Genomic DNA, 24,941 nt, shown 5'->3' with positions numbered 1-24,941 from the left:
CTCACTCGACCGGAATACTAATCATTCATTATTAATTAATTGTCTTCGTAAACACACGCTGCCATTATAAATAGAGTGGCCCCGTTTCTTGCGCGACCATTTTAATTTGAAAACGGTATGGCTGCCATCAAGCACCTCGTCCTGCTCGTCGCCGCCCTCTTGCTTCTGGCGCAGGTAAGTGTGGCGGAGGTTCCCGGTTCTGTTCAACGTTTGCGCAGGTGGCGGTCGCGTCGCAAATCCGCTGGAAGCGGGACACGCAGCTGCCTACGGCCGAAGAGGCGGGAAAGGCGATTAACGAGCTGATCGACGGGTTCAAGGCGAACGCCGACGCTCTGCTGAAGAGTATAAGGGTGAGTTCTTTTGGGATGCGCGGGGCGAGTGACCCCGGTTTTGTTCTAGGAGAGCGATGCCTACAAGGAGTTCTCGGAGTCTTTGTCCAAGTTTGGAAGCGCGGTCAAGTCCGAAAGAACGAAACTGATCGAGAAGGCCAAAACGGCCGTGGACGATTAGTGCAATCGCGATCATACGTACTTTGTACAGCGCGTAAGCGAATGTTATTGTATAATTATACCAAGTATCCTCATCCGGTTGCCGTTTATTTTTAATAATTAAGCTCTTCTGCGTGGGGTGGATTATTACGTTGGTGGATGATGGCGCCCACCTAGGATCCACGTACCAAAACCTAGAAATGCCTACCCACAAAATCACCCCCCCCCCTCCCCAATTCTTTCGTGTGTCCTCCGGCAAACTCGTTTCTCCCTACTAATACTTTCATGGTAATCTTTGAGAAAATGTACTTAGTCAAGTTTTCGTAGGCAGGCTGGGAGGTTTCTGTACCCCAAGACCCCCCAAGTGCTACGCTCTCGATCATGTATGGAATACCCCCCCCCCTCCCAGTAACAGCACTACCCTCTACTCTTCTGTATTTCCCTTGGCGCCCTCATAGTAATCAAGTCTTCGTATGCTGGGTGGGTTGGGGGGGGGGGGGGGAGGTATTCCAGCCCCTCCACTGTTACGCTCTCCACCATAAAACGTGCGTTCCCAGAACTCATAATCGTGTTTGGGGAGATTACCACAATCTTTTTCAAAAAATTGTACTATGAGCATTGTTTAAATACTTTATTTAAACAACGATACGAGAGTCTTGAACTGTGATCCAGTGGCGTAGAATACCCAAATGGTGCCTAGGGCAAGTATTAAAATAGGACCCCTTCGTAAATTATGATCCTTGAACTCGTAGAAATCGATTGGCGAAATCGCTGTTTCTTTTCGTTTTCGTTAGACGAGGAACTGGGTACAGACGGACAAAACCATCATGGGTGGCCACTATAAGACCTGGGGAACCTACGCTATGAAGAACAGTAGGTGGTGGATGCCTACGTTATGAATGACCAGTAGGACCAGGGTGTCTTTCTTCGTTATGGGAAAAAGAATTCGACTGAACTTTGATGTTTATCATGTTTTATTCGGGCTGATCAGGCTTGTCCAACAAGGTCACGGCCTTTTTTTGAGGTTACTCAAGTTTCTCGACGGAATCAAGTAGTCCGTGAAACGTTGAGTTTAAGTACATTCATACTGTCAAAATTTGATTGACACACTCCTTTACCAAAAAACCCTTAAATCATGCATCTATGACGTCATCAGTGAAGCGTTTTTCTTGCGATTTTAAGTTAAATAGGGCGCGGGGGGTCTTAAACTTTCTAAAATTTCCATCCACATGTGTTGGAAGCCTTTTGTCGCCACGAATTTTCCTTAATTTCCTTAACATAAGAATTGTCCGCCATTTTAAAAAAAACTAAACGTCAAACTGATGGACGAGTCCATTTCAAGTTAAACAAAGGCGTGTCATAGGTCGGTTCACGGTGCCAAACGACGTTTGCCAACGGCCAATCACACATTACACTTTTTTTGCACACCAATGCCGAGCGAGCCGAAGGCGAGTTCGGCATAGCTCGGGCCCTCCCTTATACCCGCCTCTCTACGTTCACAGTGGCAAACGACGTTTACACAACGGCCAAACACACATTACACTTTTTTACACACCAATGCCGAGCGAGCCGAAGGCGAGTTCGGCATAGCTCGAACCCTCCCTTAGACTCCTCTCTCTACGTCCACGGTGGCAAACGACGTTTACACAACAGCCAAACACACATTACACTTTTTACACACCAATGCCGAGCGAGCCGAAGGCGAGTTCGGCATAGCTCGAGCCCTTCCTAGACTCCTCTCTCTACGTCCACGGTGGCAAACGACGTTTACCAACGGCCAAATACACACATACACTTCTTTGCAGACCAATGCCGAGCGAGCCAAAGGCGAGTTCGGCATAGTTCGGGCCTTCCCCCATTAGGTGGGTTCATAGCTCTCCGTTCATCCGTTGCGTTGATCCGTCAAACGGATAATACATTTTGTTAAGGTTCATAGCAATCCGTCCACATTGTACATTTGCAACTTATAACCATAACCTAAATTTTATTTTGTACTGCACCTTCCGTGATTTTCAGTATGTAAAAATGGTACGAAAGTAAGAACACGTTGCCATCTGATTATTACTCTGAAAAATGAATAGGCGAACACTGTTAACGTACCAAACATAACCTCACTCTTGTTAAAAACGGACCAACGGAAACGTAAATGTTCAACTTCAACCAACTTTTCCGTCGTAAACGGACGACGTACGATTTAAAAATTTGCTGTCTTCTGATTGGCTAACGGACAAACGAAAACGTATGAACGGAGAGCTATGAACTTACCTTTATACCCGCCTCTCTACTTTCACAGTGGCAAACGACGTTTACACAACAGCCAAACACACACTACACTTTTTTACACACCAATGCCGAGCGAGCCGAAGGCGAGTTCGGCATAGCTCGAACCCTCCCTTAGACTCCTCTCTGTACGTCCACGGTGGCAAACGACGTTTACACAACAGCCAAACACACATTACACCTTTTTACACACCAATGCCCTTTTGAATGGCGCCCAGGGCACATGCCCTTCCTGCCTCATCCTAGCTACGCCTCTGCTGCTTTGTGGGGAAGTAGTTCATATGTCTTAAACAAAAATCTTAACATAACCTCAAATTTTTCGACAACAAAATGTAATTTTTTCAAAATGTTAAAAACGACTAATTACTCGTGGTGTGAGCAAATAATACTTCTACTAACCCTCACCATTTGTGGCATTTTGTTATTGGATTACAACTTCTCCGTACTACCAATACATGGCATTTACCTATTCGCTTACCTATTCCTCGTCTTAACATCGTCCTCCTGCGTCACATTCGTCTTGCTACAAAGAATTCTCAAAAACAACAACCCCTACGAGTACGACTTTGACAGAAACACCTCTCTGAAGCTACTCGGCTACTTATACAATGCGCTGTTTGTCCGTGAACGGGCAGTTCATCGAGCGGAGGGCACCAAAGGCGAGAGAAGTATTAAGAGCATCGACGAGCGTATCGACACCCTAGTCCGCGACATACAGGTACGTTTCATACTGAAATGGTACCTGAACGTAAGCAGCGACGCGACCTTTCTCTCCGAATCGAAGCTGCTGATCGACGACGTCATCCGTCGATTCCTCCAGGTCGTGATCGACGTGAACGGTCGCAAGTTGGCGCACGGCTGCAGCACGATCTTCCTCAGGCACGTCAAGGAGTACCGCAAGGCGCTGAAACGTTCGCGTCGAAGCTCGGGTACCGTCGACGACCTCTACCGGTACGCGCACGTCGGTAGCAAGTCGAAGAAGAGCGCCGATTACTTTGTCTATCAGCTGACGTCGAACGTCCTGCGGCAGTTCGTCAATTGGGAGTTGTGGAACTCGCTGCCGTGTCAGTCGGTCGTCTCGATCCTTTCGAGACGGTTCACCTCGTACGTTTTAACGTTCGTCTCGACCCCCGGGTACTTGAATTATAAAATCGTCGAGACGTTCGCGTCCGAGTCCGTTCGGGCCTCGCTCCAACTGGATCGGTTCGCCTTCATTAGCATATCCGATGTAGACCACGGCGGCAGTCTGGATCAACTGAGGAAGGAATGTCTGGAGGTGAAGGAGACGGTCGTGGAAAGGTTAATCAAGGAGGAGAGTCTTACGCCGAAGGTGTCGCCGAAACGAAACGTGAAGGATGTGGACGAGGCCGACTGTGCCAACGAGTCGCAGACTGTAAGCGAGGCCGATGCGTGCCAGGTACGTGTTGTGGAAGTGAGGTTAAACCATTCCTAAAAATTTTCAAAATGGTTGTAGACGGGTCCACAACCGAAGCCGACTGAGCCAGTCAAAATTTACGAATCGAAGTCAATTTCCAACAAGACCTGGCGTAATTCGAGCGATCTGGAGTGCATCTCGTTGGGACAAGATCTGCTCGCGTTTCAGGAGTTTAACGATCCCGATACGCAAATTCAGCAACTCATCGAGAAGAAATTATGGAAAGATAATGCAGGTACCTACTTTTTATTTCGCGCAATTTTACAACCACCAAGACTGACTGTCTTTCATACTTCATGTCTTTAGATACTGTGGACGAAGAGAAGACTTCATCGAGTTGGGATTTAACGGAAGGGTTGTTTGTGGAGCAGGAGAATGTCAACGAGCCCGCGGCAAACTTCCAAAATTACATCAAATCCACAGCGAATCACGCGCTGAAACCCATCGGCGACGTGACCGCCTCGACGCTGCACAACATGAAGGAACTGCAGCAGACGACGGTCAACAACGTGGTGAAGCCGGTCTCGCAGGCGACAACGAACGCGATGCACAAAATCGGCGACCTGCAGGTAAACAACGAGTTGCTCCGTTCACGCGTAACTCGCAACTTTCAGGACGAGGCCGCCGGAGTGGTCGAGGGCATCCTCGACTTCGGCATCGCCGGCCTGCGCAAGGGTCTAAAACTGACCGGCCTCCAGGAGAACTTCACCGAGTTCACGCAGAAGGCGAAGAGCGAGTTTCACGACCTGCACAAAACGATGGACATCCAAACGGGGAAGATCTCCGAGGCGATCAAGATCATCGATCCCGTCGACTCCAAGCACAAAACGAAACTGGTCAAAACGCCTCGCATAACGTCCGAGGACAAGACGGAGACGCTCGCGTCGCACAGCGACTCGGACGAGTCGGTCTGGGTGAATCCACTCACGAAGGACTCGCCGAGTTTCGACGGCGACATCCTGCTCGTAAGTTGCCCTCTGAATTTGCGCGCGTTTTGATCGGCCTCGTGCAGGAAAGGACCCCGGACGCTCCCAAGTCGATCGTCTCGGAGGCGGCCGAGCGCGCCATTCCGCAGATCACGGAGGAGCCGGCCGTCGAAGGTAGTCCCGATCCCGAATACGAGGACACGCAGGATCTGGCGACAACGATCGCGAAGTTGAGGAGTCTGCTCGCGCAGAAGTCGGAATCGGGATTCACCACCCCGTCTCTGAGTCCCATGTGAGTATAGACGCAAAAGGTCCTTGTAAAGATACCAATCTTTAGGAAGGTAACAGGGGAAGATATGTTCTTTGCGTTTCTGTCCTCCTACATCCCGTTTTACTGTGCTCCTAGTACTTTCTAGGGGATCCTGTATTTTTTAAGGTTCATTCTGCGGCTTCCTGGTAAGTACGTAAGCCTAGAGTGGGAGTTTCTAAATCTTAGACCCTTGGTATTTGTCCATCTATTTTTCCGCAACGGCCGGACAGAATTTGGGCCCCATTACAACATGCGCTCCTGTTACAAGTTGCTATTTTCAGGTTTCAGTGTCAAGAGACAACACATCTCACAACATTTCTGCTGTCTTGATACAAGTTATCATTTTTAGTCGAGAATTTTGTATCAGGGCAACAGATTCTTGGTATACGACCCCACTTACGCCGAACTAACGCGCACATCTTACATCTGTGTTACCTAACAGCGATCAAACGCGCGTTAATTAAATTTCGTCCTATAATAAAACTTCTTATCGCAAACGACCAGATGTCTCTTAAATTTTTACACGCAATTTCACGTTTTACAATTAAATACACAAATCTAAATAAACAATTTAGAAAAGCAATAAAATTTAAACCTGAAATGCATAACACATAAAGCATACAAAAACCCTGCTCATCGCACAAGTCGATAACAAAATCACAATTGATCACTTTCCTGCTACAATGTGGGAAATTCCACTCGAATTTCAAAAATAAATTGCGCAGGCCCCAAGAGGAGGTAATGAAAACTCCGCTCGAACCCGACCCGACGAAGACCGACGGCGCCATGCCCAGCCTGTACAAGTTCTGCGCGCGCACGGCGACGGGCGTCTTCCAGAACACACTGAACACCATCAAGACCGCGCTACCCGGAAACGCGAACGACGCCGTGCCGATTCAGGTGCCGTGCACGAACGGCGAATGGACGTTCGTCGAGGGCGACTCTTCCGTAAGCAACCCACTTGCACCAACCCGTGGAGTTTAACGCACCCCTTTCAGAGCGACGACTTCAACTCGCGAATGAAGAAGTTGCTGTCCGAACGCCAGGCCTACTGCACAATCGACACGGCGTACGAGGCGATACATTCGTTGGAGGTCGCGGATCAGGCCGACCTGGGTTCGCCAATCGCGCACTTCGAAGGTAAGCCGGTTTCGGGATCGGGTGATTTTACGACACGTTTGCAGATGAACTCGACGATTTCGACGTCCACGTCCCGATCACAAAGGTCCTCGTCGACGTAATCGTCGAGCTGCTAGGCGACACGAAGATATGCCTGCTGCAGGAGACCGTGGTGAAGGCGCTACTTTTGTTCGTCGGTTACTACACCGAGGAGCACATCTGCAGGCAGTCCGACAATCTCCTCCACAACATCAACAAGTTCGTGGGGAAGCTGCCGGACGCCGGCACCGAAGACGTCACGGCGTTAAAGCTGGACGAAATGGTCAAGATCTGCGCGGAGCAGTTTCCGAGCGCGATCAGGAAGCTTCTTGGGGAGCAAACTGTTAACGCCGCAGTATCTCTCTTTCTAACCTCTTTACAAAGCCAAAGAATTAACCAAGATATTTTTATGCAGGTGTTCGAGCTCTTCGCGTCGGAACTAATAAACGCTTGCAGTCAGGCGTCGCCCGCCTACTCCGCTTAGGTCATTCCAGCGTAATTATTAAAGTATTAAATATATGTGATATGTAGCTTTCTTGATTATTAGTCTAGCAGCCTCTAATAAAATGGCAGTTTATCCGGAAACCTTTTGGATTTGAAAATAGCCCTTTACTTTTCCGTTGGCAACCTTGTCCGGACAGGAAGTAACTTCGTCACAGGAACCGTTGTTGGTCGGATCGGATAAAAAATATTTCAGTGCTGGCGGTTTGCGAGAAAATTAATTTCATGGCGCCTCGATGTCTATGGAAATTTCGGGAATGTTCGCTACAATACTTGCCAAAAAGGGGGAAACAAGGCAGACTAAGCGTTCCTTGTTCCGGTCTTGACAAGCTAAAGAAATAAAATACTTGATAGGGATAGAGCATAACTAATAATTGACGTCACAATCGAGGGTGGTTTAACGTAATGATCTCAAAAATACTGTAATGCATAGATCTGCAATGCCAGAAGAAAATACAACACAACAAACAAAAAGTGGTAGTGAATAGCGAGGTACAAAATATTGCGAAGTATCAAGTCTAACGTCTGACACTGATCAGGCTACTAAAACTGTAATTCTTGTATCCCTTACGGTAAGACACGAAGTCGGTAAAAGGAAAAATGTGCATGTGACCAATGAGAAAGCACTGAGGGGAAAAGAAATATAACTGCGCGCAATAACAAATTAAAAAAGAAGGGCTAGCATTAAGTGCAGAAAGGTACAAAGCGCGAACTCTAGCAACAAAACAAAGAACTATCGTAAAAGAAACCTATAACACTATCGGCAAACTAAAGAACTAATGACAAATATCACTTGGAACAAATTTACTACAGGAACTGCTTATGCGATTGGAATGGAATATCCCCCCTTTGCTTGGGGCGTATGTATACCCCCCAGACCCTCCGTGCTACGTTTTGTGCAATACTTTTTTGAAGATAAACATCTGATAATCTAAAAGGCACAAAAAAACTCTTGCCTTGACTTCAATTATTTCGGTAAAATTTCGTGTAAATGTCAATTAAAATTTGAAAAACTTACATTTTTTCCTCACGATGTCTTTACAACTCGTCGCCAAAATTAACCGCTGCCTCTGGAGAAACGTAAGACAATCTGATAGGGCAACCTCATTTCGGTGCGGCCGAATGCTGATGTGCTCCACTCACGTGCCGGGGGACGATTCCAAAATTGAGTACAGGTGCCGCCCCTTTTTTTTACGCGTAGTTCTCCCCGATTAACCTCCCAGCATTTGCAGGTCGTTTCAGAAGTCGTCGACGTGCCAGTGCATCAGATTGCCGCTGAAAAAGTCGCGACTGGCGAATCCGTTCCCCGACCCGCTGAAGATGATCGCGTCCGACACGGTCTCGGACGACGAAAAGGCGAGCAACATGCAGTTGACGTCTCGGTTGCCCGAGTATCCGGTGAGATCTTCCGTGGGGCAGTCGCGTCGTCGTTTCAGCAGCAAGTGCGGAGGTGGTCACATCGAAAAGTGCAAGAAAGTGACCACCGAGAAGTGCGCAAATAAGGCCGAGTCGCCCGAGTGCAAGTCGAACTTCGAAGTGAGTAACTTGTGATATGTACCTGTTTTGCGCATTAAAGTCTTCCTTGTGTCCGCGTTCGTTCTTCTTCAGCGTAAAGCTTGCGAAAAGCAGGAGGCCCCGTTCGATTCGTTCAGCGACCTCTATCGGGCGTCGCTAAAACCGTTAAAACGGAACGAGTGCAACTCCTGTCCGCGAAAAACCGCACCGACCAGCGAGATGAAACCCCAGAAGGAGTACCACACCAGCGCCACCGTCTTTGCGAAGCAAACCGAGCACAGTTCCGAAGCCGACATCCAGTCCATAGAAGCCTACGTCAAAACCCACAACGTAAGCGACCCCCGGCCCCCTTTTTTCGACAACCTAATCGCAATTTCAGTTTCCATACCAATTTCCCGAGACCGACTTCCCGACGAATTGTTGCTGTTCGAGAGGAGTAACAGGTTACAGTCGACCGTTCACCTACTTAGAGTATCGGCTCGTGAAAAAGGACACAGATGATTATAAGGGGAGGATCGAGGCTTTCGTGGTACGCGATCATTTCGTAAGACTTTCGGGACTCATGTCGTCAGTTTTAGAAGGACGAAATCGACGAGAAGTGCAAGGAGAAGAAGGAGTCAACGAGGGAGTGCCCGAAAGACTTGCTGGTGAAGAAGAAGAGGGAGTACAAACCTAAAGGCGATAAGTGAACGAGAGAAAAATGTAAATAAAAAAATTGCAAAATAAAGTTTCATCAAGGATTCTCCGTTGATTTTCTGTAACCCTGATACAATCCTTTTCCGATGATAATTGGCTATTGGAGGAGAACACGCTGCCTTCTGGAGTACCTGATCGACGTGTCTTGCATTCTATTATCTTGATAACAATTTCCCATGACCATTTGATACCAGGAAAACAGACCTGGGTGTGTTCCATCCTGTTATTGTCTTTCATTCAGAATTTGTCATCAGGTAAAGGTCTACGTTAAGGAAGTATGGCCAATTTTACACGTACTCTTATCCTGAACTTTTTCTTATTAATTTTGGTGCGTAGAATCCAAAACGAGTCGTACTTTTTCGATTAGACGTCTCAATCAAAAAGGTATGGGCAAAAAACCAATTTCGAAAAAAAATTCAAAGGGCTGTAACTTTTGATCTAGTAGCCCGATCTTGGAACTGGTTTAAATTATGGATTCTACAGGCCACATTCTATAAGAAAATATTTTTTTTCCGGTCGATCTGAGACAATTTGTTTTTGGGGCCAAAAAAAGGCAGTCCTTTTTTACCAAAAATCGACTGCACCAAAATTTCTTGGGAGAAAACTTTTTCTTATTAATTTTGGTGCGTAGAATTCAAAACGATTAGTACTTTTTCGATTAGACGTCTCCATCAAAAGTTATGGGCAAAAAAATTCCTGTTTTTAACATTTAAATAAATAAAATACGCCACTGTATTCTGACAACAGAAACGAATGAAGGTTTTTTAGACTTCGTCGCCCATTATGTTCTCCTGATACGAAATTTTCAAAAAAATCTATTAGAATAGCAGAAACGCTTGACTTTAGAAGACATTTCCGTGTACTTCTGTTCTCCTGATAATTTTTTTTTCACACAAAGGGAATATTTGTATCAGGATAACAGAAATGCCAAGGTAGTATGTTCTCCTGATACCAATTTTCAAAAAAAGACACACATGTATCGAAATAACAGAAACGCGAGAAGATTTTCTTAGACATTTTCGCGTATTATGTCCTGATACCAAACTGTCTCCAACAAACAAGAAATAAGTGTATTAAGGTCACTGAAACACGTGGATTTTTAAAACCTTGACACGTAATCATGTTCACCCGATACAAACTTCTTCGCAGAAAATAATTCTACCTGGTTAACAGAAACGCGAACTTGTCCTGTATTATGTATCAGGATAACAGAAATGCCAAAGTAGTATGTTCTTCTGATACAAATTTCACCGAAACACGTGGATTTTTAAAACCTTGGCACGTAATTATGTTCTCCCGATACAAACTTCTTCGCAGAAAATAATTCTACCAGGTTAACAGAAACGCGAACTTGTCCTGTATTATGTATCAGGATAACAGAAATGCCAAAGTAGTATGTTCTTCTGATACGAATTTCACTGAAACACGTGGGTTTTAAAACCTTGGCACGTAATTATGTTCTCCCGATAAAAACTTCTTCGCACAAAATAATTCTACCAGGATAACAGAAACGCGAACTTGTCCTGTATTATGTATCAGGATAACAGAAATGCCAAAGTAGTATGTTCTTCTGATACAAATTTCACTGAAACACGTGGGATTTTAAAACCTTGGCACGTAATTGTGTTCTCCCGATAAAAACTTCTTCGCAGAAAATAATTCTACCAGGATAACAGAAACGCGAACTTGTCCTGTATTGTGTATTAGGATAACAGAAATGCCAAACTAGTTTGTTCTTCTGATACAAATTTCACTGAAACACGTGGATTTTTAAAACCTTTGTACGTAATTATGTTCTCCCGATAAAAACTTCTTCGCGGAAAATAATTCTACCAGGATAACAGAAACGCGAACTTGTCCTGTATTGTGTATCAGGATAACAGAAATGCCAAAGTAGTATGTTCTTCTGATACAAATTTCACCGAAACACGTGGATTTTTAAAACCTTGGCACGTAATTATGTTCTCCCGATAAAAACTTCTACGCAGAAAATAATTCTACCAGGATAACAGAAACGCGAACTTGTCCTGTATTGTGTATTAGGATAACAGAAATGCCAAACTAGTTTGTTCTTCTGATACAAATTTCACTGAAACACGTGGATTTTTAAAACCTTTGTACGTAATTATGTTCTCCCGATAAAAACTTCTTCGCAGAAAATAATTCTACCAGGATAACAGAAACGCGAACTTGTCCTGCATTGTGTATCAGGATAACAGAAATGCCAAAGTAGTATGTTCTTCTGATACAAATTTCACTGAAACACGTGGATTTTTAAAACCTTGGCACGTAATTATGTTCTCCCGATAAAAACTTTTTCGCAGAAAATAATTCTACCAGGATAACAGAAACGCGAACTTGTCCTGTAATATGTATCAGGATAACAGAAATGCCAAAGTAGTATGTTCTTCTGATACAAATTTCACTGAAACACGTGGGATTTTAAAACCTTGGCACGTAATTGTGTTCTCCCGATAAAAACTTCTTCGCAGAAAATAATTCTACCAGGATAACAGAAACGCGAACTTGTCCTGTATTGTGTATTAGGATAACAGAAATGCCAAACTAGTTTGTTCTTCTGATACAAATTTCACTGAAACACGTGGATTTTTAAAACCTTTGTACGTAATTATGTTCTCCCGATAAAAACTTCTTCGCGGAAAATAATTCTACCAGGATAACAGAAACGCGAACTTGTCCTGTATTGTGTATCAGGATAACAGAAATGCCAAAGTAGTATGTTCTTCTGATACAAATTTCACCGAAACACGTGGATTTTTAAAACCTTGGCACGTAATTATGTTCTCCCGATAAAAACTTCTACGCAGAAAATAATTCTACCAGGATAACAGAAACGCGAACTTGTCCTGTATTGTGTATTAGGATAACAGAAATGCCAAACTAGTTTGTTCTTCTGATACAAATTTCACTGAAACACGTGGATTTTTAAAACCTTTGTACGTAATTATGTTCTCCCGATAAAAACTTCTTCGCAGAAAATAATTCTACCAGGATAACAGAAACGCGAACTTGTCCTGTATTGTGTATCAGGATAACAGAAATGCCAAAGTAGTATGTTCTTCTGATACAAATTTCACTGAAACACGTGGATTTTTAAAACCTTGGCACGTAATTATGTTCTCCCGATAAAAACTTCTTCGCAGAAAATAATTCTACCAGGATAACAGAAACGCGAACTTGTCCTGTATTGTGTATCAGGATAACAGAAATGCCAAAGTAGTATGTTCTTCTGATACAAATTTCACTGAAACACGTGGATTTTTAAAACCTTGGCACGTAATTATGTTCTCCCGATAAAAACTTCTTCGCAGAAAATAATTCTACCAGGATAACATAAACGCGAACTTGTCCTGTATTGTGTATCAGGATAACAGAAATGCCAAAGTAGTATGTTCTTCTGATACAAATTTCAGTGAAACACGTGGATTTTTAAAACCTTGGCACGTAATTATGTTCTCCCGATAAAAACTTCTTCGCAGAAAATAATTCTACCAGGATAACAGAAACGCGAACTTGTCCTGTATTGTGTTCTTCGTTCTTCTTATACCAATTTTCAAAAAAAGAATCACATAATTATGTACTTCATAGAAAATGTATCAGGATAACAAAAACGCCAGGTTTGACTTTTCACTGATGATGCGTATCCTGATCCCTTCGTCTCAGAATCTAAAGATCAGTAGGTGGTTGGAAAAAAAACAGAGAAAATGCAAAACTATCTTTAATAGTAAAAGGTTATTGTCTAAGGTCCTAAAATTAAAAGTCAGTCTTCAATGTTCATGGTTGCCGCTAACGCCTTTTGAATTTCGCGCCCGATCGACGCGCCCAAAGGTGGAGGTACGGCGTTTCCGACTTGTCTGTGTTTGTCCAAAATGTTTCCGTAAAACTGGTACCGGTCGGGAAATCCTTGGGAACGCGCGCACTCCCTCACGCTAACGACGCGATGCTGTTCCGGATGCAAAACTGTAAAGTCGAGTTAAGAGCCACCCTCTACGCAAAGATGTCACGTTACCTCTTCCCTGTTTGCCCATCGGCTCCGGATTGGTGACTGTGGTGCTAAAAAATCCGTCCCAATCCAGTCGCCCGTACAAGCCCGACCAATTGTTGTGCCTGTCGGCGGTGTGAGGTAGGCACCAGGGTATTATGGTGTTGATTTGTCGATCGGTTGGGTCGCAGGGGCCGGTGCTGGCGCAGGCGCAGACTCCTCGAGGCGGATCGTTCTTCTTCTGCTTCTTCGATCTGTACGGGTACTTCAGCTTGTTCGTGTAGGTGCCGTCGCTGAGCTTCAACTGAATATTCGGCAGGTCCCTCCAGTCCGCCCCCGAGAAGATCGGAATCTGAGCCATGCGCGCCTCGACGATGGGCGCCATCTCCTTGCAAATGTGGTCGCTGACCAATCCGTTGGGGTCTCCGGCGCGCATCATTCGCTGAAAGTGCGAGTTCGCCTCGGTGTCGTAGGGCATCTCCTTCACATTGCTGCCGTTTTTGATGTCGGGCAAGTCGGCCATGGAGTCGCGTACGGTTATCGTCCGGTAGGGGGCGGCCGCAGTCCACTTTACCCCCGTGTGGTACTTGAAGTTATCGACGGGGACCGACAGCTGACAGCCCTTCTTGCTGAAGACGTGCTGCGGTTCGGGAAACCTGGGCAGTACGAATCCCGGGGCGGCGGCCATTATAATTAGCCGACGTCGCGTTTGCGGTATTCCGTAGTGGCCGGCCTGTACGACGCCGAAGGTCACCTGGTAGCCGATCGCCAGTAGGCAACGTAAGGTCAGCTTCAGCACCATGCTTCGCTTGAACGAGACGAAATTCCGGACGTTCTCCAGAATGAAGTATGCCGGCCTAAAATCAGCAAAGATCAGCGAAGCTTCCGGCGGCGCCCGTCACCCACCGGTAGTAATCGCAGAAGCTCAAGTAGGAGACAATCAGCGAGTTTTTGAAGAGGGAATACTGGCCGGCGTTGAAGCGGTTCATCCCCGAAAAGCCCTGACACGGCGGACCGCCCACGAGTAGCTCCACGTCGCCCTTTTTGGGCAACCGCTTGCCGTCCACCTCGTCTTCGTTTTCCGACATAACAATCCGTAGCAGTTCGTTGCAGTCCTCGGTGTAGACTATGGCGTCGGGGTTGTTCAACTTGAACGCCCGGGCCGCCGCCGGCTCCTTCTCGATCTAGAAAAATCCGAACGAAATCAGTCGGGCGACGAGCGCAATACGAATACCGACCGCCCACTTCGTTTCGGCAATCTTGACCTGGTGCAAGCCTTCGGAGAGGCCCCCGCATCCGGCGAATACGTCCATGCTCTTTAATTTGCGGGTCGTTTCCCATTGAGGCGGAATATCTTTGGGCTTTTGCTCGGCTTGGCTCGATTTACCCTTACCCTTGCCTACAAAAAAGAAGAAATTCACTTAAGATAGTACCTGCGCGTGCACACGCATTTTCAAGGTCAGTCTACTGAAGTTACTCAAACTACAAACCACCGTTCAAAGTTCACACAGTTTGTCTGCCGTTCAAAGTCCAAAGGTTGCTCACCGTTCAAAGGTGAAGTTAAGTTTCACGCTCTTCCTTTTGGGGTGGTTTAGACAATGTAGATAACCGATCAAAGGTCGCTCACCGCTTTGTATCGCAACTGGAGGTGAAATTCGTAGGTAGACCAACGTTCAAACATTTGTTAAATCCAAATGATCGTTTTTCTAAACTGAAAGCCATTAAGATATAAAACGCGCTCGCGATTTAAATCTTAATACAAAGTGCAGAGGTGGGGCGTCGTTCAAAGTTCAAAGGTTGCTCGCCGTTTCAAAGTCCAAAAATTCCCTCACGGTTCATTATCAAAGTAATGATCTCGAGGTGTGAGATCAAGGTGAAGTTAAGTTTCACGTCCCTTCTTTTGGGGTGGTTTAGACAAGTAGATAACCGATCAAAGGTCGCTCACCGCTTTGTTTCGCAACTGGAGGTTAAATTCGGAGGTAGACCAACGTTCAAACATTTGTTAAATCCAAATGATCGTTTTTCTAAACTGAAAGCCATTAAGATATAAAACGCGCTCGCGATTTAAATCTTAATACAAAGTGCAGAGGTGGGGCGTCGTTCAAAGTTCAAAGGTTGCTCGCCGTTTCAAAGTCCAAAAATTCCCTCACGGTTCATTATCAAAGTAATGATCTCGAGGTGTGAGATCAAGGTGAAGTTAAGTTTCACGTCCCTTCTTTTGGGATGGTTTAGACAAAGTAAAAGGTCGCTCCCCGCTTTGTTTCGCAACTGAAGGTTAAATTCGGAGGTAGACCAACGTTCAAACATTTGTTAAATCCAAATGATCGTTTTTCTAAACTGAAAGCCATTAAGATATAAAACGCGCTCGCGATTTAAATCTTAATACAAAGTGCAGAGGTGGGGCGTCGTTCAAAGTTCAAAGGTTGCTCGCCGTTTCAAAGTCCAAAAATTCCCTCACGGTTCATTATCAAAGTAATGATCTCGAGGTGTGAGATCAAGGTGAAGTTAAGTTTCACGTCCCTTCTTTTGGGATGGTTTAGACAAAGTAAAAGGTCGCTCCCCGCTTTGTTTCGCAACTGAAGGTTAAATTCGGAGGTAGACCAACGTTCAAACATTTGTTAAATCCAAATGATCGTTTTTCTAAACTGAAAGCCATTATTAAGATATAAAACGCGTCCGCGATTTAAATCTTAATACAAAGTCCAAAGGCGGGGCGTCGTTCAAAGTACAAAGGTTGCTCGCCGTTTCAAAGTCCAAAAATTCCCTCACCGTTCATTATCAAAGTAATGATCTTGAGGTGTGAGATCAAGGTGAAGTTAAGTTTCACGCCCCTTCTTTTGGGGTGGTTTAGACACAGTAAAAGGTCGCTTACCGCTTTGTTTCGCAACTGGAAGTAGACCAACGTTCAAACATTTGTTAAATGCAAATGATCGTTTTTCTAAACTGAAAGCCATTATTAAAATATAAAACGCATCCGAGATTTAAATCTTAATACAAAGTCCAAAGGTGGGGCGTCGTTCAAAGTTCAAAGGTCGGTTGCCGTTCAAAGTTCAAATTTTGTACATTTTTGATTTTATATCAACCAGTCTCTTTGATTTTAGTTTTCGGAACTCACCCTTTCCTTTTCCCAGCGAACCGATACGGGTCGCCTGCGCCGGCACGTCGCCGATCTTCTGCGTTTTGGCGTCGTAACTTTCGGTAAAATAAAATCGGTACGGTCCGGCGGCGCTCCACTCGGCGACGGGCACGTCCAGCGCCGGTCCGTAGGCGAGGTAACACTTTCCGGTGACCAAATTGAAATTGATGGTCCTCTCTGAAACGCCAAGTTTAATTTCAAAAGTGACAGAGCCACGCGAGCGACGACCTTCATGCGACCAATACACGAGATTCAGGTCCTTTCGGTACGACAGAAAATGACCCTCCTGAGTGTTCTCTGGGCGGTAAAATTTGCGCACGCGAATTTGGACCGCGTTTTTCAACTCGGAGATATCCTCGATGAGACCGATGCAGAACGGATCGGGCGTCTCCGCGTTGGTTCCTCGTCCGTTTTCGGCCGGCTTACGGTAGTACTCCGGGTACATCACCTCGTCGACGCTGTTTTCTTTCTAAATCACGCCGTTAGTGACGTTCCCCACTGAAACTGATCTCACCTGCGCAAATGAATCGTCAATATCCGTAACGTCGGATTTGAAGATGAAAGTATCCGGCTCCAGGAACACCCCGCTCCCGACTCTGTAGGCATCTCCCCCCCAGTGAACCTCGCCATTGGCGTACGTAATCGAGTTGAGCTTCTTTTTTTGGGTACGTCTCCTAAAATCGATATTGGTGGACCCGGAAAGGCGGGAATTGGTCTTACCTGCAACCGTCGCAGGGAGTGTACGGCAGGGAACCGTCGGGTTTCTCTTCGGAGTAGTCAACAAACCGGCTGTAGTCACTGTCGTATCGCTTACTGTAAAAGAAAGTCCGCCCGTCGTCTTCGAGACGAGGCGGAAGTTTGTCTAGGCCGCCGCAAATCGCCCAGTTATTCGCCAACTTTCGCTTTTCCACCTGAGAATATCGCGCTAGAATGGGTAGCGGTTAGTGACTCTCACCTTAGCTTTCCGCACGATACTCCCCAACGGGCAATTTTCGCATACGTCCACGACGAAGAGCTCGCGCGGATCCGAAGTCTCCCCCAAGACGGTATCGGAGCCTCGACAGAAGAGATGCGCGTGAAACAACGTCTCGTCCCCCTCCTGCCACATGTACCCGACGCGAGCGATTAGTAGCGGCTGATTCGGCTCCTCCGAGTTGAGCATCACGCAGTCGTCCGGCTCGACGACGATATCGCCGACCTGCGCCGAGTTGTAGTAGAATCGGTTGTTGTACTCGACCGCCGCCGAACCGATCCACCTGACCTCGCAAATGATCCGCTTCGAAAGCGGCGTCTTGCTCTCGACGCTCAATAACGCCGCGAGCGTCCGATCGTCGTCGCCCGAATCGTCGTCGGCCGCCTGGATCGCCATGTTCGGGCATCTCCGCATCAGGCACGCCTGCTTGCTGCGTCCGGTGCCGCCGAACTTGAGCATGTTGCGACAGTGCGCGCAGGTGCCGCAGTCGGACGTTTGGCACGCCTCGCAGACGCCGCAGCGCTTCCGGCGCGGACCCTTGTCCTTCTGGTCGATTTGGTCGACGAAGAAGGCTTCGAACACCTCGCGGACGAGGTTCGTGGTCGTCGCCTTGCTCCAAACCGTCTGCTTCTTCTTAAGACCCTGAGACATACAAAATGCAAGTGGGAAAAACAGGACCGGCGGGGTGGTTTACCTTTGTTTCAATTTTTCTAACTTTCTTCCGAGCTCTAAACGTAACCCCCGCCATTTTCACGAGCGACCGCATGCACGGGGCGGTAATGAGCAGCTCGTCTTCCTCGCCGGCGGTCGTATCGAAGCTCGAGACGCGTTCGCAAATGAACTGGGCGTGCTGCAGGAGCGCGTCCTCGGACAGATCGGGATCGCCGCTCGCCAGTAGCCGCTGCAGCAGGTCCTCGTACGTCGGCTGCTTCCAACCCTCGTCCAGCAGATACTCGATGATCAACTTCGATAGGATAATCTTCACGCGTACGACTTTCATAATGGGCTCGTACTCGGGCGCCGCCTCCATGAGGTAGTACTCTGCGTACGCCGTTGAAAAGCCGACCAGAGCCTTCTCGCCGCCGTCGAACCCGGAAATGTACCACTCGTTGATCGGGCCCATGTCTTTCGTTGGGATTCCGTTGTTCGTCGTGCTGTCCTCGTCGTAAATCGGTTTGACATAGCCGGAGAAGTAGAGCAGCTTGTTGGCCTCGATCAATCCGCCGTCGAAGGGGCACAAGTGCCCGTTCTTGTCGTAGACGCTGAAGTAGGTGATCTAAAATCGTATGTTCTTTAACCATTTATCTCGCCAAGAGTTTTCATTGGCCTCTTAGTGGCCCTTCACAGGCCTCTGAATACTGATGAAGAGCGTTTAAGCTCCTTTACGAGCTTTAAAGATCTCCAGGTGCATTTCAGAGGGTTAGGAACCGGTACCAGAACCGCAACCAATTGCATTTATAGCCCCCCCCCCCCTCAATTGAAACAGGAACCGCTATCGGCACCTTTATTAGTATAGTGCCAAAGAACCTGGTATTTTTCGGTTCTCTCTCTCTCTCTCTCTCTCTCTCTCTCTCTCTCTCTCTCACCCCCCCCTTTTCCCAAAGATCACCACAAAATTGCTGGAGGCAAAAGACAATTTACTGGGGAGACAATGGTGTTTTTTTTAAATGGCAAAAAGAGCCACCAAATATACTGGGGGGCATGGGATACCCCCCAGGAAAAGAAGGTTCAATTACCTTTTTCCCAAAGGCTACCACGCGAGTGCTGGAGGAAAAACAATTTGTTGGGGATAGGTATACTGGTTTTTTTTTTAAATGGGTAATACAGCCACCATATATACTGGAGGGTATTCCACACCCCCCCCCCCCATCATGGCCATCAGAACTCATTACAGTTTATTTGGGAAGATTGTCACATATCTCCTTCTACCAAGAAATAGGCAGAGAACACAGTATACCGGGCAGTCTGCGGAAGGTATTGGAATCCTCCCCCACACTTCCAGTAACCGAAGTTACATTACCTGGAACCAGCTATAATATGGGTTGGTTCCAACCCCCCCCCCCCCCTGTTTCAAGACCTTAAGACTCTTTGAGCTCCACCCTTAAAAATAAGGCAAATATCTTGGAGTAGGTCAGCCGTTCGACTCACCTTGTGCGTAGGCCGTTCGTCCTTCTCATCGAGATCCATCTCGTCACCGGTAAACAGCATCAGCCGCTCATCGGTCAAGGCGATGTACTCCTCTGAGGCATTGTTCGGATGGCCGTTGTACAACGGCGCCTCCTCCACGTACTGTTTGCATATCGCACAGCGTTCCGATTTGGTTGTCTGCGTGTTAATCGCGTTCTTCGTGACGTTATCCTCGTGGACAACTTTTAACTTCTTGGAGATGTTCTCCTCCTCTTCGAGTATCGACATTGCCTCCGAGAAAAGGGGCGATAAAGAATCTAAAACAGGTTGATTTGTTATGCTTCGCTCGCGACTTGGTCCAGAAATGAGTGATAAATACCTGGAAAGTGTTCTGGAAGGTACGAAATTCTGAGAAATGTGGAGAAAAGGCAACAGAACGATTACTGTAAAACGGCGGGAAACTGTTGAATAACCTAAAAAAAAGTTAAAGAAAGCATGTGACGTGCGGTGTTGCCGGTAGTAACTACCTTTGGTAATTTATTTATCTGTGTACAGGGTGGTTCAAATTCTTTACTCATCATTGGGATCTGCGTAAGATTACATGCTCCCTTTTGGGACTAAAAAACGAATTTGAAATTCTTTAAATATCAATGAAAAACTGAAAATGTCAAATTTCACTTTCATTTTCCCGTTAGCACCTTTTATCGGCAAGTTTTTTCGCAGAATCTGTTATCAGATTTTCCATCTTTCATATTGCTTATGGACGCCATATTGTTTTTTTACGGAATAAGATAGAGAAAAAATAATAATGATAATAATAACGTGTCACACTCTATACATAATTTACAAGAAACATTTCAAAATCAAGTGTTTTACATTCATTTCTTAACTAAAGATCTACGGGTAACTGGATCGTGCTGAATCAACATGGCTATGATATCGATTTGTTCAAATGTCTTTTTTTGGTTCTCTGTCTCATTTCTTAAAAATCCAATATGGCGTCCATAAGAAAGTAGAAGAAGCCTATAGCTTTTACATCTAGCGTGTTATGTAAATTCTGATAACAGATTCCGGTTCTCAAAAAAAAAGTGCTCATAGGCGCTAACGGAAACCGTCTATTTCCAACCGTTGAAGCTAGGGAAAAATGAAAACCAAATTTGATTTTTTCAGTTTTTCATTGATATTTTCAAAGAATTTCAAATGCGATTTTTAGTAACGAAAGGAGGCATTGCCTTCGACCGTTGTCGATCCTCAATCCCCCCCTTTTTTCAATTTAACATAATTGGCCCTTGTATAAATGAACATTATGTTGGCGTCGCAAGAGCCACAGCCAAAGCGCGGCGATACCATGGCAACACCGCTCACAACACAATTTTGAGGTTAAATTCGCCAAATAATTTAAAGAGCCATGTAATCAAAATTTTTACGTTAAAACCGAACCAAAAACACCCAGCAATCTCAATGAAGACCCAGGCAAAAACCAAGACTGAAACTTTACAAATTAGAAAATGAAACCGAGACCAGTATTGACCGACTACCTCCTTAAGCATTGGCTACTCGTCGGTATTTTTATATGCATACTCCTGGCTAGTATTTACCCTTCTTTAGGAGCCAGAGAAGGTTCTTACTCCCCCCGTTCGATCACTTTAACTAAACCTCCACTTGTAGGCCCGCTTAAGCCGGAGTACACCGTCAAGTACGGAGCAGTATCCTTGATATTCTTCGTGAGTGGGCTGTCGATTAAGACGGAGAGCGTGCGCCACACTCTCCAGCAGCACTGGTTGCACTTATTCGTACAGTCGTTCACATTCGTTTTCATTCCAATCTTCGTGCAGACGCTCGTTATTTTTTTAAACATTTTTAGAATAGATAAATGGATTTTGAAGGGGTAAGTTGGGGACGATTCGTATTTTTGTCGGTCACTCGATCTGTTTCAGTCTGGTAACCGTCGCGTGCATGCCGCCGCCCGTCTCAAGTGCCGTTATACTAACCAAAGCCTCTCAGGGTAACGAAACCGCTGCAATTTTTAATTCTGTTTTAGGTAGCTTTTTTGGTATTGTCGTGACGCCGCTGCTGCTGCTGTTTAATGTAAGTCAGTAACGGGGAGAGAACTACTTTGACGAACTTGTAAACCGATTTAAGTATTGATAATGGCCGGTGCGCTTCCTTAATTTCGTGCATCTCACTTGATTCATGGGTCACTGCATCCAAGAACTCCTTGATGTCAAATTATCTCTTGTTTGTCCCCCACCAATCAAAATTATTCACTGGGGGGAGGGGGGGTTACAAGTTCGTCAAATTACCGAACCCAATAATTATTGAAGTGCACTTTTTTCCAGTTGGGTTTCACAACTGTCGTACCACTAATGGGAACCATTGTGCAGCTTTCGGTGTCCGTGTTATTGCCTTTACTCGCCGGCCAACTGGTCAGGCGCCACACCGAATTTAGGGGCCACAAATTGCCGCTAAACGCAATGAGCCAGTCCGCTTTGTTATTTATCATCTACACGACGTTTTGCGATACGTTCAACGTGCCAGACACCGGACTAATGGCGACCGATATTTTGCTAACAATGTTTATAGGTGAACCGGGTAATTTTTGGGGTCCAAATTTCACCGTCACGTTTCAGTGCTGGTAGTACAAATGGTTTTGCTCGCCGTCAGCTTCACCGTTGCCAAATCTGTGCGGTGCTTCAGTCCCGCCGACGTCGTATGCGCAGTGTTCTGTTCGACTCACAAGTCGTTGACGTTAGGTACGTAAAGGCGCATGCGCAAAAACCATTCAAGGCGAAATTGAAGGTATCCCGATTCTGCGCATTATGTTTCACGGATTTTCACATCTAAGTCACATCAGTTTGCCACTGCTGGTCTATCATCCTACGCAAATGATTCTCGGCGGGTTGCTGGTTACGCACCTGAAAGAGTGGATGTATTCCCACAAAAGCAAGAAATTGCCGTTGTAGCGAGATATATGTTAAATGTTATATTTATATATGTGTTTTATGTATTTATAATAAAAAGCTGAAAGCAGATCTGTCATTCTATTTTTGGACAACGATATGTTCCTCTTGACTTGTGGCTACCGCGTGACAGCACGCAGTAGACTCCGAAATGACGTCGCCTGATTGGTCCGCGCGGTTTGGCCAGTAGCGTGCGACTGTTTAAATACAGGGCCGCAACAAGTCAATGGCGGAGTGGTTGCGTCGAATGCCTACTTACAGTGGCGTATTTTCCGGGGTTGAAGGGGATACTCCCCCCCCAGAAGAATTGAGTTATCATCATAGCTATTAGGTATTTAGGTAATACTCCGCTCCGCCCACTTTAAAATAGAGGCAATAATATATAGGTATATATAGAGAGCAATTTTGGTTTTGGTTAAAGTCTAAAGTCACTAAAATCTAAATATTCTGTAGTATTCACTATTCAGTGAGTGATCAGTGTTGGCAGTCAACGATTTGGCTATTCGGCATCGATCGGCAATTCGCTACATTGATGCCCAAAATAACAAATAGGTATCAGCATTGTTTAAATACTTTATAAACAATGGTATCAGGTACTTAGTACTGCTACTGAGGTGAGGTACCTGCGTCCTGCCTTTCACGAATGACGAAAATAAGAATTTTAAAAACAGGAATTTTTTTTGCCCATAACTTTCGATTGAGACGTCTAATCGAAAAAGTGTTTTCCCGAGAAATTTTGGTGTAGTCGATTTTTGGTAAAAAAGGAAGGTTATACACTGCGTTTTTTTGAGGCTCGCAAAAAAAATTGTCTCAGATCGACCCGGAAAAAAATTTCTTATAGAATGTGGCCTGTAGAATCCATAATTTAAAACAGTTCCAAGATTGAACTACTAGGTCAAAAGTTACAGCCCTTTGAATTTTTTTTCGAAATTGGTTTTTTGCCCATAAATATACCTATTATTCAAAGTTTTCGTTGACTAATTAAAGCAAAAGCAATAAAGGGGCCTGTCAGCAGTAAGAAATAAAATACCGTTCTAATCTAATCTTTTTCGCCTGTACCATAACAAATAGATAAATGACTACCAGCATCAGCAACCTGCAACCCAATTTCTATTTCTTACCCCCCCCCCTTCCCCCTTCTAGTACGCATTGGGTGACACGAACTTGTTTAATCCCCCCCCCCCCCAGAATAAATTTCTATGTACGCCACTGGACTACTATTCGGGAGGTTGCGGGTTCGAATCCCGTTGCCGACTGCTCTGTCAGGAGGTTTTCCTCAGACGTACGTAGATCCTTCCTCCTCAGCTTCCAATTCCTATAATGTTACTCATCCTTTCATTCCCATTGTCACGATCAGAAAACCTTGAGAGTGTATAGGTAATTGGGCTTTCATTTTCGTTTTATATTCCTGTTATCCCGGTATGTGCAAAGGGTTATCGAATCCTTATTCTTTGTTGGATAGATTTGAATCGGGAATCCTCGCCGCCGCGCTTTTTAGAGTCATCCTTTGATGACGTTACGTTCTCTGCAATGCTTCTTAGGAGAAGATGATCTGATAATCTCAAAAACTGAGAGAGCCCTGAGTGCTAAACGTTTTGTGGGGGAGAACGTAGCCCCCCTTTCCGAAAATTGTCATTGTGGGATATTTTAGACCCCCCGGTGCTACAGTAGTCTCTGCTCTGCAATGGTTCCTAGGAAAAGGTGCTAATCTTCTCGAAAAGTACGGAAGTCCTGACGGTTAATAGTATCGTGGGGGCGAGCGTAGCACCCGCAGCATACGATGGTTCCAATACCATTTCCGGAAGTTGACATTGCATTTTTTTGCTGGAGGGTGAATATCCCAGACCCCCAGTACTATATGTCCTCTGCGATGCTTCTCAGGAGCAGATGATATGTGATAATGATCTCTATGAGAGAGCTCTGAGGGCTAATAACGTTTCGCGGGGGAGTACATAGCACTGGGGTGTTGGGGGTTTGGAACACCCCCACCATAATTGGTTCCATTGCTATTTCCTGAAATTTTTATTGAATTTTCTTTTGCTATCCCCCCCCCCCTACCTTCTCAGGGAAAGGCTTCCCTCCGGTGCTACGTTCTCTGCTATGCATTTTAGGAGAAGATGATGAGACATTCTCCTCAATTAAGGTGTGGAAGTGCTGGGGGCTACAAGTTTTGTGGGTGAGAAAATTGTTTATATTTTACTCCTATCATCACTGACATGGTAGTCTTTGGGAAAAGGCACATCTTCTATGGCTGGGAGGTATTCCATACCACCTAATCCCCCCTCCCGTGCTACGTTCTCTGCAATAATTCTTTTTAGATTTTTTAATCACTTTCTCAAAAACCATGAGAGTCTTGAGGACTGAACGCATTGTGGTGGAAAACCCCCCAGCATACAAGAATTTAGCTATATTTTTCCAAAGGGTACCGGGGGG

At 45.6% G+C, this 24,941-nt stretch overlaps 4 protein-coding genes across 4 annotated transcripts; 3 read left to right on the top strand and 1 right to left on the bottom strand.

The window, feature by feature from the left end:
• The first annotated feature begins 3,043 nt into the window (after positions 1 to 3,043).
• LOC116161635 lies at positions 3,044 to 7,199 on the top strand. The gene is made up of 8 exons (XM_031475056.1): positions 3,044 to 4,185; positions 4,243 to 4,438; positions 4,510 to 4,772; positions 4,818 to 5,168; positions 5,216 to 5,421; positions 6,165 to 6,387; positions 6,438 to 6,579; positions 6,624 to 7,199. Exons 1-8 carry the CDS (start codon positions 3,115 to 3,117, stop codon positions 7,079 to 7,081), a joined length of 2,910 nt encoding a protein of 969 aa, XP_031330916.1. The 5' UTR covers positions 3,044 to 3,114; the 3' UTR covers positions 7,082 to 7,199.
• Positions 7,200 to 7,346: 147 nt separating this feature from the next.
• Positions 7,347 to 9,347, top strand: LOC116161636. The gene is made up of 5 exons (XM_031475057.1): positions 7,347 to 8,273; positions 8,331 to 8,634; positions 8,707 to 8,943; positions 8,993 to 9,142; positions 9,192 to 9,347. Exons 1-5 carry the CDS (start codon positions 8,131 to 8,133, stop codon positions 9,300 to 9,302), a joined length of 945 nt encoding a protein of 314 aa, XP_031330917.1. The 5' UTR covers positions 7,347 to 8,130; the 3' UTR covers positions 9,303 to 9,347.
• A 3,720-nt stretch (positions 9,348 to 13,067) lies between these two features.
• LOC116161682 (DNA (cytosine-5)-methyltransferase PliMCI-like) lies at positions 13,068 to 20,022 on the bottom strand. The gene is made up of 12 exons (XM_031475122.1): positions 19,928 to 20,022; positions 19,570 to 19,865; positions 18,116 to 18,697; positions 17,404 to 18,063; positions 17,169 to 17,359; positions 16,963 to 17,122; positions 16,677 to 16,917; positions 16,428 to 16,625; positions 14,551 to 14,711; positions 14,219 to 14,496; positions 13,340 to 14,169; positions 13,068 to 13,290 (listed from the first exon to the last, which is right to left on the bottom strand). The coding sequence occupies exons 2-12, from the start codon at positions 19,834 to 19,836 to the stop codon at positions 13,091 to 13,093; spliced, it is 3,768 nt and encodes a 1,255-aa protein (XP_031330982.1). The 5' UTR covers positions 19,837 to 19,865; positions 19,928 to 20,022; the 3' UTR covers positions 13,068 to 13,090.
• An 879-nt stretch (positions 20,023 to 20,901) lies between these two features.
• On the top strand, positions 20,902 to 22,580 carry LOC116162186 (sodium/bile acid cotransporter 7-like). The gene is made up of 6 exons (XM_031475733.1): positions 20,902 to 21,168; positions 21,217 to 21,436; positions 21,486 to 21,636; positions 21,888 to 22,131; positions 22,179 to 22,301; positions 22,348 to 22,580. The coding sequence occupies exons 1-6, from the start codon at positions 21,057 to 21,059 to the stop codon at positions 22,509 to 22,511; spliced, it is 1,014 nt and encodes a 337-aa protein (XP_031331593.1). The 5' UTR covers positions 20,902 to 21,056; the 3' UTR covers positions 22,512 to 22,580.
• The last annotated feature ends 2,361 nt before the right edge of the window (positions 22,581 to 24,941 follow it).

The sequence above is a fragment of the Photinus pyralis genome, unplaced genomic scaffold (genome assembly GCF_008802855.1).
Source record: "Photinus pyralis isolate 1611_PpyrPB1 unplaced genomic scaffold, Ppyr1.3 Ppyr1.4_LG10, whole genome shotgun sequence".
In the NCBI taxonomy this organism is placed as follows: Eukaryota; Metazoa; Arthropoda; class Insecta; order Coleoptera; family Lampyridae; genus Photinus; species Photinus pyralis.
The sequence above is the reverse complement of the archived record's forward strand: the minus strand, read 5'-3'. Positions and strand labels throughout refer to the sequence as shown.